This window comes from Carassius gibelio, chromosome B9 (assembly GCF_023724105.1).
Source record: "Carassius gibelio isolate Cgi1373 ecotype wild population from Czech Republic chromosome B9, carGib1.2-hapl.c, whole genome shotgun sequence".
In the NCBI taxonomy this organism is placed as follows: domain Eukaryota; kingdom Metazoa; phylum Chordata; class Actinopteri; order Cypriniformes; family Cyprinidae; genus Carassius; species Carassius gibelio.
The window spans coordinates 4,906,240-4,922,660 of NC_068404.1; the positions used below are offsets into that span (position 1 = coordinate 4,906,240).

Here is a 16,421-nt window from a genome sequence, read left to right on the forward strand (position 1 = left end):
GCAGAAATACTTTACACGCACTGGTCTCTTATAAAGTGCTCTTTAGTGCTTTTGCCTGATGAGGTGAGTGACTTCAGAGTCCATCAGTGAGAAAATAAGGGATCTTATTGGCATTTATGGTTCCAGAACCTGTATAGAACTTTTCAACTGCACAAAAGGGTCTTTAGTGGAAAAAATTTTTTAGAAAAAGGTTTCAAAGGATGTCAATTGATTAAAATGTTTTCCTAAGAAAAACAACTAAGAAAAAAAAGTTATTTTATTGAAATGTTTCTTCTGTTGCATCGCTTCTTTTGGAAACTATTTTTTTTTTTTTAATGGAATTTGTGGGATATAAAGGCAGAATTGTAAGATATTAACTCCCAATTGAGAGAAAAATGTCAGAATTGTGAAATAAAAAGTCACAATTAACTTTTATTTTATTATTTAGTTGCGGAAACATTGCACAAAGCATGTGTGGAAATGTTTCAACCATGTGTGTCACACACAACTGTGCTGAAGAAGGTCGGCCAGTCAGCAGCCCTGGAGCTGAGCTATAAACCAGAGAAACAATCCACCCAAAGTGCTCCTCCTGCTGGGGGCAGACTGCCCAGTGACGGCTTCATCATTTACCCCTGAAACACACCTCACAAAACATGTTTTGATTCTAAATGTTTATTAGGAAAAAGCTCCTCATGATGAGAGGTGTGGTAGACTTTCCAAGCACATCATCAGGAGACTTTTAAGAAGGAAGTGTGTGACTTGGGACCGGAAGCAACTACCCAGCACACTCTAGCAATCGAGATTTAGCATTTCCCTAACAAAAGCAACTTGCTATTACCATTCAAAAACCCCTTAGCAACCACAGAGCAATGTACTGGCAAACACTAACAACGTCAGAGTTTCATGGCAATACATTTTGCACATACAGGCATCACTCAGAATCTAGTTAGTACTCTAGCTGTCTCTCGTCTTCTGATGATTTATTTGTTCAATTTGTGCCTCGATATGGTGAAAGGTGCTTTCTATCATTATTTCTAATAAATTATGAATGTTGTTAAAAACATTAACTAAACTAGATACAGTAAGAGTATACTGTAGTAGAAGACCATCAAGAGGTGAAACGCGGATGCTTTTTTAATTAACAGCCACTAGGTGGCGCTTCGGTAGCAAGGCCGCCATTTTGGAGTGAAAATTCAGAATCAGAATCGGAAAAGCTGTATTAGTAAGTATATTTACACAAAAAGGAATTTGACTTGACCACAGGAGCTTCCAGTGCAGAAGAAAGTACAGACATAGTGCAGACATACTTAGGAATAACATGGAATATATAAGAACAATGTAGTCATTGGTGTAGAGAGAAGTGCAGTGGGGAGAGATCAAACCCCTGAGGAACTCCACTGCTGATAGTGACAGTCCTGGATGTGAGTTTCTCACAAGCTGCTGCCTGTTTGTCAGGAAGACGGTGATCCACTTGTATTACAACTTAATAACAGCACAGATGCACAGAAATAGACAGAATAACAACGAAAGAGAGGCCAGAGAAGAATAAAAGAATGCAAGTTGGCCAGTCCACTGCAAAAATTATGAGCATGATAATAAAAATCTTGCCTTTCATCGTTTCCCAAAAGACCCAGACAATTCACAAAAAGGTAAAAATATTGTTTTGAAGTGGGACCATAAGTTTGAGCATTATCTTATGGACCTGCTAACTTTAATTGTTTTTAGTCTAAACTTAATTCTTTTTAGGAACTGCAGGTCCTAGCCATAGAGACCATAATAATGATTTATATGGATATGACACCAAGTAAGAATGCGCTTATGCAAGTTTACACATTTACTGTTACTATTAGTTACTATCACTCCACTAGATCTGTACGTTTTGATCCCCCGGAACACACCACAAACATGATGATCTAGAACATGACGCATTGCTGTGTGTCATAAATAAATAATTAAAAAATAATTGTTGGAGACAGTGGCTGAAGGTTTTTAATACAGTCTTACTTTAATTGACTTTAATATAAGACAATACTGCAAAAACAGTTTACTGTCAAGCTGCTACATTCCTGTAACATTTATTGTACCTTTATTTAAAGACGAGTCCTTTGGAGACAGTCATTCTGTGTGCACACATCTGTGTATTTCTCCCTGTCGCCCTCTGGCCTGTAAGTGGCACTGATTCCCCCTCAACAACATGTCCACAAAAAGCAGCTCTTTTTATTAAAGACATGGATATTTTAACTAAATCTCAGATTGGTAACTTCTTTGTCTTGCTAAGGTTCATTTCATAATCCGTATTATACAGTATATCTAAAATGCACACAACAAGCAAATAAAATGTCACAGCTTTGACATAATTTGACAAAGCTACAAATGTATTGTATATTAAATATTATTTATCTATTTAAAATTTTCTTTCTTTTCCTTTTCGTCTTACAATGTATTTCATGTAAACAAGTGCAGTAACCTTTGGGAGAAGTTGAAAGTTTAGGGGCAAATGAAAAAAGATGCCAAGGCTGGAATGGGTAAAATTACCCCCCAAAACCTGCTTAAAAGTCAACACCTCAGATTGTCTTATGAAAAGTGAGACAGAGACCTGTTTAGTTAATGTATTATGATTAAAGATTATAGAATAGATTATGGATTGGAAATAACATTAATGCATTACCCCTAATAAGCCAAGTTATGATTTTTCTGACTCTGTGTTACCTGAAAGCTTACTGTAGCATCTGATATTTTTTTCAGTAATTATAGTTTATGTTTTAGACATTTTGTTATGTGATTTTTGCAATTAATAAAAATAACGATTATGTTTAGCTTATTTTTTTATGTTATTTCAGCAGACAGTTATTTTAATAGTAGCCAGCCTAGTTATTGATAACAACACTCCTACACTGAAAGTTTATTTTTAAGACAACAGTAAGATACACTTTTCTCTCTGGTGCGTTGCAGTAGTGGATCGCGGTAGAGGGGCAGTTGTCATGTCCCCACAGCGCCGCTAGTGGCTCTGTGAGTCCGCCGAGCTCTGAACTCTAAACTCCCGCAGATCTGTTCAATGAGAGAAGACGATAACATAATATCGAAAGTACATTAGTGATCGCTTTGACGGTTAACCACCTCAACAGGGAATAATATTCCTAAGCATAAGGAATTCCGATGAATATTCGGTGCAGTTGATGATCTGTGGCGTTTGTACAGTCTTGTCCGGAGTGAGACCCCGTAGAGGCTGAACCCACTGCAGGTAAGCGGACTCGATTACAGCTTTACCCGACTGATGTGCGCTCTAACCCCCTCACGGCGCTACTCGAACCCCGAGGCTTGGCCGTTACTGTAGGCCAATGTTTACATTGACTTAGAATGTATATTCAGCAAACCGTATCATGTTGTGATCACTAGTTATAATTAAACGGATGTTGCAATAATTATATTATTTTTAAAGAGATCAAATTGTAAAGTTTTATAAAAAATTAAACTACTATTATTGCTCAATCGGCTGTAGCGATCCGCTCCGTCGGCCTGTTTCAACCTGCCGCATTCGCCATTGTTTATAGCGACATTTACTGCGATTAACATGCACAAACTCCACGCATTTAATAAAATCTAATAACATAATTCGCGCATGCATGCGCTTATTTTTCTATTTTTAGCTTTTCAAATATGACATTAGCGCAGTATCACGTCAGTGTTTCTGTTTCCTGGGTTTGTTTTTAGCATTGTAGCTAACGAGTGTGGGATCAAAATAATGTGTGATATTGACAGTCAGGGGCTGAAACTAAATTTTAAACTGATACTTAATATAATTATTCTTTAATGTTGGCAAAAGTGTCAAAATACTGACTGAATATGTTTGTATGTAATATTTTAGGAGTTATTTAGCATATCGATTTGATGACAGCGATGTTTATTTAACGAAAATGATATTTTGTAAAGTATGAAGTCAATGAAAAGATTATTTAGATATCGTTGTAATATCTGCGGAAACGTTTAAGTTCATTAATCCAGTGTAATAATAAAACGTGGTAACTTATCGTGCATATAACCTTTTACATAAATTTGCTAATAATTTAGAGCATGCAATATAATATTATATTATTTTCAATGCATTTTACTTATGCCTTTTTAATGACTCATCTCAAAACCACTTAATTTCTAACAGTGGTCTGAACAATTCTGATAATCATAATGCAGTTATGTCCAAACCAAGCTGAGGAGATCTTATTTCTGTCACTTGTTTCCTGTGATTGTTTTGGTTGCACAGGTCTCTATCTGTGTGTTGAGATCTTTGTAGTTAACCTATAACCACATCAACTAGCTGCGATTCTCGGTTTCATTTAGTTCAAATATTAAACCAGAGACACAAGAGATCACTATTATATTGTCATTGTCAGTTTTTTATTGCACGGTCATGATTAAAGCCTATAACATTTAATACAATAGATATTATATAACATTATGAATTAAGTGTGTTGTTTTTGTGGTGTAATGCACACTGTTTTCTGTCTCGATCAGCTGATGTTCTCAGGGACCCGAGTCACGTGATGTACGAAGGCAAACACATCCATTTCTCAGAGGTGGATAATAAGCCGCTGTGCTCCTACAGCCCCAAACTCTGCAAGCAGCGCAGGTTGAACGGATACGCCTTCTGCATTCGTCATGTTCTGGAGGACAAAACCGCTCCGTTTAAACAGTGCGAATATGTGGCCAAGTATAACAGTCAGCGATGCACAAACCCCATCCCCAAAGCAGAAGAACGGAGGTAAGACGTGAGGCCTACAGGGGGTCATGGTTTGCACACACTTAGTTGAGTGTTTAGTGTCAGGAATGAACAGGTGCTTTTTCAGATTTTTTTCTTTTTTACCTCACACTTTTTTCTCTTAACGGTGAAGCCAAAGAGCAGTTACCCTTATCTGTGGGAAAATCACTGTACAACACTGCATGTTTCTTAGGAAATGTGACACTGTGGCAGTGTCAAACCACAATTTGCAGCGAACTCTATCGCTGTATGTTTAATGTGCATTTGGTAATGCAACGTCAGTTACATCAGTTATGCTTTATTTTCACATAATTGCATAATTGGCATAATTTGCATTTGCATAATCTCCATTTTTGTGGATGGAGGTTTGCAAAGTTTGGCTAGATTTGTAATGAGAAGTGTCTGTGACAGACTGTTGTCACAAAATCTTAAAGGCTTCCCAGTTTTCTGCAAAAATAACAGCGAAGAAACTAATTACCTACTGTAGTATAAAATAATGAATAAACTTATTATAAAACACTTATTTTATAGTACACTTATAATGGTATAATTTCCCTCGCCTTGTTTCAGAAAAAATAAAATCTAATGATAATTTAGATACTGATCAAATGTTATATAATATTTGACATTTTTTGTTTCTTGTGTTATTGACAGTAGTGTTGAATATCAGTATTTTTCAAGGTATTGTGTCAAAGTTAGAAAGTCCAGACTAATATACTACTTCAAGTAGTTCCTGAAGTAATAACTAGCTACTTACCTCAAACCCATTTTTTTATTTTATTTTGCACAAATTGTATATTATCATTTATTGTTGGTTTGCAGTTTCTGTTGTGTAGAAATCAGAAAATCTCTTGTTTGACCCCAGGCTGCTGATGGCAGGAAATGCAATAAGAGCTTTGTCCTTTTTCTCCCTTCAAATTTACTAATGAGTAATTAATTAAAGGACAACGATTATTAAACAAAATTAGAATTTCTTATCTAATTCTCATCCTTATATGTGTGGATCTGTTCCTGGCCTAATAACCATATTTTACATTAAAGCCCTTGCGTTACAATGAAAATCAATGAAATAAAGCTCTAAAATTTGAGCTCTGCCAGTAGTAGTGTGGAGGCATTTGACAGTACATCTTAATTCATGATTAAAATGTGCTTTGTGATTTGAGCAGATGTTGTAACATGTACTGATACTTTGGCAGATACTGTAACAGCCACCTACAGGTGCTTGGCTTCATCCCTAAGAAGGAGCGTAAGAAGAAGCAGGATGCTCTGGAGGAGGTTCGTGCCCGCGCTCACGTGGAGTCTGTGGCTCTGAACATCACCGTTCCCTCTCTGGCTCTGAGAGACACTAATGGACTGGATGGGCTCCCTCCGTCTCCGCTCTGCTCCCGTCTGACTCCGATGCCTCTCTCGGACTCAGACATCCTCGACCCCTTTGCCTTCTATGAGGAGGACACGGACGGAGAGGAAAGTGTGGTGCAGAAGAGCTCCAGCAAGAGGAAGCTGCCCAGCAGGCCAGTGATTGGCCTGAGGGTGACCGCCCGGGACCCAGAGCACCGTCAGCCGGACATTGAGCACTTTAGCGCCGTCACTGAACCCTGCACACTTCCAAAATCCCCACAACCACCTCCACCACCGGCTCCACCTCCGCCTCAACCCTCGGCGAAGCTTGTCCAGTCCCCTGAACACACAGATCGGCCCGCTTACGCCCAGCATGGGGCAGTGCCGACTCTGCTATGCAAGCCAGCTCCACCTCAGACTGGGCCTTCTGTTTTGTCTGGTCTGCTCCCGTCAGCTGGGGTTCAGAACCAGTCTGTTAGCCGGAGACCTGTCCCTGCTGCGTCCCCTCGCCCAGCTGCTGCCCAGGACTGCCCACAGCCCCGAGCCGTGGCCATGCGGCCCACCGCCTTTACAGCACCCCCAGTCTGCCTGCTCAGACTGCAGCACCTCGTGCAGCTTTACACTCAGAGACAGAGAGAACACGGAGACCTGTTCCCACATCTTGGTACAACAAACTTGTTACAAATAAGCAGCACTGTTCTACGCTATGCAAAATGCACAAACTTAAAAACTAGGGATGCAAAGGGGCAAAAAAAAACTTAGTAGGAAACAGTAAGGAAATTATTTATTTTATTCAGCAAGAATGATATTCAATTGATGAAAAGTGACATTAAAGATATTTATTAAGTTACAAAAAGCCAAATTCTGTTCTTTTCAACTTTCCGTTTCCCACAGTATCCTAAAATAGAAATGAGAAATGCACTAATTTATCAAATGTTTCTTGACCAGCAGAACATCATATTAGATTGATTTCTGAAGGATCATGTGACACTGAAGACTAAAGAGTAATGATGCTGAAAAATTCAGCTTTGCGTCACAGAAATATGTTGTAATACATTTTTTAATACATTTAAAAACATACTAAATTACAAAATGGTTGTTTTAAATTGTTGTAATATTTAATATTATATGTAACCATGTGCAGTGTCCTTGATGTCTGATCATATATGCATGTGTGTTTCCATAGGGCTAGACTGGTCTGAGGACAGTACAGATGATGAAGAGGCAGAGGAGCTTGTTCCTTTATTGCCTCAGGCCTGGAGACTTCAGGAAAAAAGCTCCTGTCAAAGGTAAGAAATTCACTCCTCAATTAATGTACTCAAAGAGTATAGATAAAAATATTTTAGAGAAAAACAAGCATGTTCTTATCTAAAATGATTCGTTTTGTTTGTATGCATCAGCTCCTCCAATGAAAAGCCGCTTTCCAGGCGGGCACGCCTGGCACAGCTATGTACATACCTACAGGAGAGGTATAAGCACCTGTGTCGACAGGACCGGGCAGCCACCCGTCACAGCAGATACCGATATGCCTTCCGGAAAGCTCTGCTCCACGCTGCAAGCAAAGACTCCGACTGCACTGCACAGCTCATTCAGAAACTCAGCAAGAGCTCACAGACCTCACCCTGGTGTGTGTTGAACATGACCTGTTTGCAAGGATCGTGTGCATTTCAGGGCTGTGTGTCATTTTTAATATGTCTGTATAAATGATTACATTTTTTTCAGCTCACACAAGTATGAAAGGGCATTGTGTACGGGAACCACGAAGGGTCAAAGCTGCAGCAGCATAGCTTTGCCATTTTCACGTCACTGTTTTCAACGTATCCTTCAAGTAAAATGACCAGATGTTAGTGGTTGGCCTAGTGATGAAACGATGAACTGTCAGTGTGAACAGCGGCCAAGTCGCAAGCAACACCTACAACAAAACAACAGTTGTCAGATGCCAGTGTGTTATGTTCTTGACAGCACGTTGACGCAGATATCCTGTTGAATCGCTCTCAGCAGCTGTTCTCCAGTTGCACGGCGCGGTTCGCTGATGGACAGCAGTGCTCCGTTCCTGTGTTTGACATCACTCACCAGACACCTCTTTGCGACGAGCATGCCAAGAAAATGGTGAGAAACCACACATCTTATGCTGATAACCTTAAAAGGGTTGTGTTTACTCCGTATGGAGTTGGTTGTAAGTTGTACACAAATGTGTGTGTGGCAGGATAATTTTCTGCGTGGGGATGGCAACAGACGCAGTCAGCAGCTGCGGCGCCCACGTAAGAAGTCCAAGCCACCTGCACTGACGAAGAAACACAAAAAGAAAAGAAGACGAGGTCCACGCAGACCGCAGAAGCCCATTCCTCCCGCTGTGCCACAGGGCAACTTGCTAATGCCCTCCCTCTCACTGCCCACCCACCACGCTCATGTCAGGTGCATATCCTGCTTTCAAATGCATCACAGTCTTGCTTCACAAATGTTTCGTTGTTGCATTTCAAAATGTGTCCTTTTACACATCAGAAGTACCAATGTTGTAGTCAAGACTGGCTCATTGAGTCCCAATTCAAGTGCTTTATACTATACAGATTGTCAAAGCAGCTTTACAGTATTACAGAGGAAAATAGTATGTTGATAATCTAAGAGAACAATAGTAAACAGTACATTGTTCAGTTAAAATCATTCCATCATTGATTCAGTGATGTCATCATCCATCTCAGTTCAGTTCACTTCAAATAGTGTCAAATAGCCAGAAATGAAGTGTCACCAACTAAACAAAGGGGCCGTTCACATATCGCGCCTAAAAATGCATCTGCCTGTGCTAAGCAACCATGACGTGCTCTCTCCATGAAGATGCGGAAATTTCAGCAAAGGATAAATGGATTTGCAGCACAAAAAATCGCTTTCAGTAGCTCTGCTACTAAATTTATTTCAAAATCGCAATTCATATACAATTATGATCAGCTGTTCCTTCATCTTGGCTGTGCTTTCAGCGTTGTTATGGGAAAGGATGAAGCTGATTGGTTAGTTCTTGTCACATGGCACGCGGTGCGCTTGCGGCATTCTGAAAAGTTGAGATGTTTTTAATTCAATGCGGTGCAGACGCGCCTGGAAAGACGGGTGCGTCGCGACCGTGTCGCTTCCATTATGAGCGCGCATACCGCGCGCCTACATTGGAAATAACGAACTTGAGCAATATGACGCAATATGTGAACGGCCTCAAAGGCGACGACAAGGAAACATAAACTCCATCGGTGATAGAAGGGAAGAAATAAAAAAAATAAAAAACTTTGGAGAGACCAGGCTCAGTCGGGGGGCCAGTTTTCCTCTGACCAGAAGAAACCTGCATGGTGTCTAACTCAAGACCCAAGTAGGTTGAGTCAAGTCAAGAATCAGACTAGAAGAGGTTCTGAATGATCCATAAATAAGGAGTACCCAGTTCTGTTCCTGGAGATAAACCTTCTTACAAAAGTTCATCTCCGATTCGAAGACCATTTAATTAAGGTACACTTTTTTTTTTCCAGGAGCAGTTGATAATTACAGATAATATAACAGGTGTGCTGGAGCAGGGTTGGAATTGAACTCTGCAGGTAGGTACTGTATATCTTCAGGAACAGGACAGGGGACCCCAGAGTTGAAATGAAATGAAAAATTCTGTCTTGGCAGCACAGAGTAGATCATATGCACTATTTAACGAGGACCACAAAATGTATCCACAGTATTATGCTGAGACCATGACAAGACCAAGAGCACGATAATATGGTCTTGAGGCCAAGTCCAGTTTCGAATTCTAACAAAACTGTCAAATAGATATTGTATTGCAAGTGTTGTCACAAGGATACTGGAACAACCAGTAGAGTAAGACAACTACTGTCATCAAAGAGTAACAGTATCTTGCTGAGGAAGTTAGTTAATGTAAGACAATCTGTCAGTCTGAAATGCAACTTTTCTGGTTCACTGAAAGACATGTAGAGAAGGTTACAGCCACAAGAGGATCTGTGCTTGTAATGTGTTGCCCAACATTCATATTCACGTACTTGTTAGAGCATGTTTCCGACTTTATTCAGTTTAAGTCAAGCTGGCACTCACCCTGTCTGTCACTCCAGTAGGAGTCCATCGACCCCTGAACTCAGCGCAGATGAGCTTCCTGACGACATCACAAACGAAATGCCTGACATTCCCAATGATCTTGAGCTGAATCAGGAAGATTTCTCTGATGTGCTGCCCAGACTACCCGATGATCTTCAGGACTTTGACCTTTTTGAGGGTATGTTCACATCTGATTATATGACTACAAAATATGATAAAGAATAGCCTCTTTTGATTTGGGCCAGCAAGAAATCACAAGGATTAGCATTTGCCAATCAACACTCAAGTCTTCTCCAAAAAAATCTACTTGCCCATTGGTTGGTTTGCACTTTGTCTGAGTTGTCTTTGTGGATACAGGTAAGAATGGAGAGTTGTTGCCCACCACAGAGGAGGCAGAGGAGTTGGTCAGAGCCCTGCAGGCCATGGGGTCATATCCCGACTCCCTGGTGTGTTTGTCCTCAATGGGTGAACTGACCCCAGCAGATGGGGTAGACCACCGAACCATGGCTGTGTTCTCGGGATCAGGGGTCACAGCGACTAGCATCGGAGACCTTCTAAATGGCCGAATGACTTCGGAGACTTTTCCCAATCTAGAGCTGGAGGGAAACCTCCTCCATGCCCCGACAGACCATCATTTCCCAACATCCACTTCTCCCCAGCCAACGCAGAGCAGCACCACCACACCCTGTACAAATCCCAATGGTGGGTTAACAGAACGAACGTTTTCCCGAGCTCCCAAACCGGACTTGTCCCCACCAGGTAGTCATTACAGCAGCGAGCATGTGCCAACGCCCTACAGGGATCCCATCTCACCCCCACATGGTGCCTCTTATCAAACCGACCCGCCTCTCTTGCTGGAGGTGCCTTTGAGTGGAGCGCCTGGGCCACCGCGCACCTCCTGGAATAACCTCCCGCTTTCTCTCACAGACCCGGCACAGTTCGGTAACCTCCTCACTGCTGAAACTCACCTGCTCTCCACTGCTCTGTCCACCCCTCCCTCCATGTCCCATTCCACAATCCTGCAGCCCACCGCTGCTCTCTCCGCTCTACCCCAACCGGGCCTGACCGGCCTCACCTCACCATCATCCTCGCCCTCTTCACGGGATTTTCTCACCCACACCCAACCTAAACTACAGCTCCCACAGTTTAGCGCAGCCTTCGGCCACCAACTGGCTTCCCACAGTGGGATTCCCAAAGACCTGCAGCCTAGCCATAGCTCAACAGCGCCACCTACAGGCTTTACCATCACTAGTGCCACTGCGGCCACTCCCCCGTTCCCTCAGAGCAACTGAGTCTGGTTAGAGAGACCACCCCATCTCACATTTTAAAGGGATAGTTCACTCAAAAATGAAAACTTTCCTTATTAACTCACTCTCATGACTTCCGTTTGTCCTTGAAACATGAAAGGATATATTTTGAACAATGTTCACTCTCTGCTCTTAAAAAAAAAAAATTTATGTAGCAAACAAGTGCTTTCAATCTCCAAAAAGCACTCTTAATTTCTGCACATTTAAACTGGTGTATAACAATCGGTTATGACTGATTGTTTAGCATTGTATTTGCATGGCATATTTGCCTGTTTACACACTGCAAGATTGAGTAAAGGCCTGTTTACACTAAGACAAATGTTAAGTAAACATTTTAATTTGAATGAACGGTCGTTGATGCATATGTAACACAAATATTGTACACGCTCAGTGCTAATTTGGCACACATTAGGCAGTCGTGGCCTAATGGATAGAGAGTTGGACTTGTAACCCGAAGGTCACGGGTTCAAGTCTCAGGTCCAGTAGGGATTGAAGGTTGGGGGAGTAAATAACCAGTGCTCTCTCCAACTTCAATACCACGACTGAGGTGAGACCATGAGCAAGGCACCACACCACAAACAATCTAAGCTGTGTAAACAGGCCTTTAATTACTTACATTTCAGTCAGTTTCTAACACAAAGCTACCGTATGTCTTCACTTGGAATATAGTGTACAAATCATATGGACCCTTTTGTTATGGTGCTTTTGTTTCCATTCATTTCTAATTTCCTGAAGAAGAGCAGTCTGAACATTCTTGAAAACGTCTCCTTTTGTGTTCTTCAGAAGAAAATGTGGCTTTAAGGGTTTTTCTTTTGGGTGAACTAACTCTTGAATGTCCATCACCAACCTTAGATCAGCAGCAGATTTGAGTTTTTCTGTACACGTATTTGCTTGGTCTGTCAACAGTGTCCATCTTCTGTTTGTCTTCGTGGTGATCCAAGAGTTATGTTTTACTCTCATATGCCCTTTTTCCACTAAATGGTGCTAGTGCAGGAGCCAGTGATCTATGGAGCTGTCCCAGAGACGACCCATATTTCTGGATAGCCAAACTATGATCTAACTGACTACATAACCAAATCATGCGCATTACAGTCTTAGTTTATTCAAGTTTTTAAGAACTTATTTTTATTGAATTATCATAGAAACAATCACGATTCACATATGATATTTGTAAATAAATCATTGTTTTAGACGGTGACTATAATGTTGTTTGAGAAGCTGTGCAGCACGATTCAAATTAGAAATGTCAACTGTGGTTGTGCAACATATATTTTTACCTTATATAGGACTCTTATAGCATCCAGTGACTCTAATGTTACTAGATCTTTGAGATCTGCAGGTTTAGAAGGTAAGGCACAAAAACCACCTTTTTTCAGTGGAAAAACATGCAAAATGGTGCCAGGCATCAGCACTGTGTCAGTGGAAAAGGGTTGATGGTCTGTTGTATTAAGGCTAGTGGATCATATATTCTTGTCATATTACTTATTCCATTAGTATAATATTCCTCAAATGAGAGTAGCAGGTTGATGGTTGGCTAATGTCCTGTAGAGTCTTTGTGAGAAGAATGTGCTGGCTAGAGAAAGAGCAAGCAAGACTTGTTTATACTTGGTATTAGCACCAGTTTCGGGTAATCTGATCACAAGAAGTCATCTGAGGAATCATCATTTACACGTGGTGTTAACGTGGATTTCCTTTGACCTTATGACCACTTATGGTGGGTTTTGTTGAGGGGAGTTAATGTGATTTCAGTAGTGTGTTATCAGTGGGTCATTATGCTGATGAAGTGCAAAAATTGGCACACTCGTGCACTCATATTTCAACTTGAATGAAGATAGGAACAATTTCCTATTTCTGCAATATCTTGTGCTTTATTTTCGAGCTAGCTGTCACTCACATGAGATTGCAGCAATAAGCAAATGACAGCGAACCAATCAGTTCCTGATTGACAAATAAAGTCCCGCTCTTCGAGATGCAGTCATTCTGATACGTCACAATAGAGAAGAAAATCTGGTTGCAATGAGGTCAATTTTATAGTTGTACATGGCTTGCAAAATTGCAGCCCATTGATTAAGTCTTAAACGAGAAGGTGGTCCAGGGTGTGTTATTGTAATGTGATGTGGCATCTCTGAAAGTCTGATTAGATCACCCAAGATGCATACCAAGTAGAAAAACAAACCATGAATGTCAACACTGTCACAGTGGCACTGAAGTTGTCCAACTTTCAGCCTGATTTTAGACACTAGCCCAGAATGAACTCCAGCACAGCCAACAACACTCCTGTCTCTATATAACAGGACTGGTCTGAACTTGATGTGGTCTCCAGAGAATCCACCATACGACTTGTAATCAGGACACAAATCTGTATGACTGAACAGTGTGATTCATTGATGGGTCTTTGCTCATGCTCAGTGGACCAGGCCTGGACTGCTCACATCACAAGGTGAATTAAAGCAATAATCTCCTCAGCAGAGTCTCTCATACCAGCCTCGGTGACAAACAGCTGGATCTCATTCTCCTTAAACGGATGTTCATGTTTGATTCACGGCAAAGATCTCAACTTCGCTAATCTTGTAGAAACACTGACATTGGAACTCTTTCTGTGAAGAGTAAATGGAACAATGACACTTTGAGGTGATATTTTGCCAAATACATGGGTTCAAATGTTTGTTCTTCTTCATGGTGCTTAATCAGTTTAGGACCTTGTTTGGTCTTTCTAATACAACCCCTTGGCGGCAAGGTTTCAGAGAACAGTAGAGCTGAATGAATGGCAGGAGAGTTGAGGTCAACTGAAATAACCCTGCCCTTTTTTTGTGGACATTTGGTGCAATTTCTATGGTGGATGGTTTGTGCAACCTGATGGTTCTTCTCCAGACTTCCACAGAAGTGTCAGGTTCAAACTCAGCCATTTTTAGTCACCGTCAGTCAGCCTTATCCCACGTGGGACCAATGTTCCCTGCGGATTTCAGTTTCACTCATTTTAAGACCATAAAACCAAGGTTTTTGGTAGATTTTAGACACTGAACCATTATCTTATATATTAAGTATTAAATATATTTATAGAATAGAATCCTCTAGATTGGGTTTTATTGGTTGAATTGAGTGGCGAAGGGTAAATATGAAATTTGAAAGAAAACGAGTCATTTGCAGCATACTTGGTGGAACCGATGCATTTAGTGGCATAATGTTTGGTAGTTTTAATGGCTATCAAAATTCTCGTGATTAATCATTTTGTATTGATTGATGTTGTGTATCTGTGGATGAAGAGACTGTGATCATGTGCAGCAGTATTTTTGATAGCTATTAAAAAATAACAGTCAGTGGCCGCTGAACGATGTAAAATCACAGCCGTGACCCTTATGCACTTAGTCTAATCCAATCTCACTAGCCGGAAAAGAAAAAAAGAATGGGTCTCATTCATGATTAACCATTCTTATGTAATTACATTTAGTAATTTCTAAAGAAAGAGCAGTGACAGTTTACGCAAGAATGGTTTTTAAAAAAGATGAATTCTTGCATAAACTGAACAGTTCATAAAACTGCTGTTACATAATTTTCACACTGAATGGAATCATCTGTAAAACAGTTATAAATTGTGGCATTGAACTGGTTTAAAACCACTTAGATTGAATCACTAGTAGAATCATTCTTGTATAAGTTGACATTATATTGAATGCAACAGCTTGCGTAATAATGGTTTTATGATGATTTACACACATTCTGCTCTGCTTCATGAAAGAGATCATTGTGTGGCAGAATGATCACAGGTATACTGGAGCTGTTACTTCATTTGGAGGGATCCTTGAGTAAGTCAATCACTCAAAGTTCATTTGTAGTGACAAATCATTGTTCATTTTCATCTCCTGTGATCAGCTGCACTTTCATCTGCACGGTGTTCCACAGGTTCAAAATGACTTTTCAGTCACTTGTGCAAAAGAGTTGTCCACCAATGTCCATCAGTTGTGGCAAAAGCATTTTTGTTCCTCTAATGAGCTGAAATGTTGTGTGCAGTCCAAGTTTTTACTGTGTTACTACTGTGTGAATGACAGCAGGTCTGCTGCACAGAGACACCCCCAGACAAAAGTCGCTTGCACTCTGCGTTTAGATGGCTGACTGATTCCTGTACTCACTGAATGTACTGTAGAACTGTTTATACAACTCATAGGATAAATCTAGTCACCTTTTGTTATTGGTCATTAATTTGTCTAAGGTATTTTTTTGTATACAAAAGTTTACATTTTTATGTATATTTTTCTTGTGTAAAAAAAGTATGTAATATGTGTATAAAATTGTATGTAATATCTGTATATAGAGTGACAGATTTTGATCTTGTTTTTGGATGTAAGAATTAAAATGGTGTGAATTTGTTAGATCGTTACAGTTGTGTCTGGAAAGGGTGATGATGGCAGTGAACACTCAAGAGTTGGACATTAGTCTGGTTTGAACTTTAGCACAGATTTATAGTCCTGCAATCCCATGGGCTCTTGTTATATAACATATTAAAATGCTGTTATCATCCAGGTGCAATCAGGCAGGCTGTAAAAGTGAATCATTGCAGATACACGAAGGACAACAAAAATGGTTTACAGCTAAATGAATTATATAAAGGATTTTACACAGAATGAGATCATTCAAAGCTCAAGTGTATTTTTTACATTTATTCATTTAGCAGACAGTTTTATCCAAAGTGTTTTATAAATGAAGACAATGGAAGCAATCAAAATCAACAAAAGAGCAATGATATGCAAGTGCTATAACAAGTCTCAGTTAGCTTAATATAGTACACATAGCAAGATTTTTTTATATAGTAAATAAAAAGAAAACAGAGAAAAAGAATAGAGAAAGCTAGTGTATATATATATATATATATATATATATATATATATATATATATATATCCTGTTCTGCTTTGTACAGAATCAACTATTAAGGAGATTTGCCAAACCTATATTTTTGTTATTATGCTATTCTATATTATA

At 40.1% G+C, this 16,421-nt stretch overlaps 1 protein-coding gene across 2 annotated transcripts; it reads left to right on the forward strand.

The window, feature by feature from the left end:
• The first annotated feature begins 2,950 nt into the window (after positions 1–2,950).
• LOC127965092 (INO80 complex subunit D) lies at positions 2,951–15,969 on the forward strand. 2 transcript variants are annotated; one of them, XM_052565653.1, is made up of 10 exons: positions 2,951–3,220; positions 4,489–4,735; positions 5,929–6,734; positions 7,257–7,359; positions 7,471–7,695; positions 7,793–7,887; positions 8,046–8,179; positions 8,277–8,485; positions 10,156–10,316; positions 10,496–15,969. In XM_052565653.1, exons 2-10 carry the CDS (start codon positions 4,518–4,520, stop codon positions 11,428–11,430), a joined length of 2,886 nt encoding a protein of 961 aa, XP_052421613.1. In that variant the 5' UTR covers positions 2,951–3,220; positions 4,489–4,517; the 3' UTR covers positions 11,431–15,969. The 2 variants fall into 2 exon arrangements, with proteins under 2 accessions (XP_052421613.1, XP_052421614.1); XM_052565654.1 differs by having other exon boundaries at positions 10,159–10,316.
• Positions 15,970–16,421: the final 452 nt, after the last annotated feature.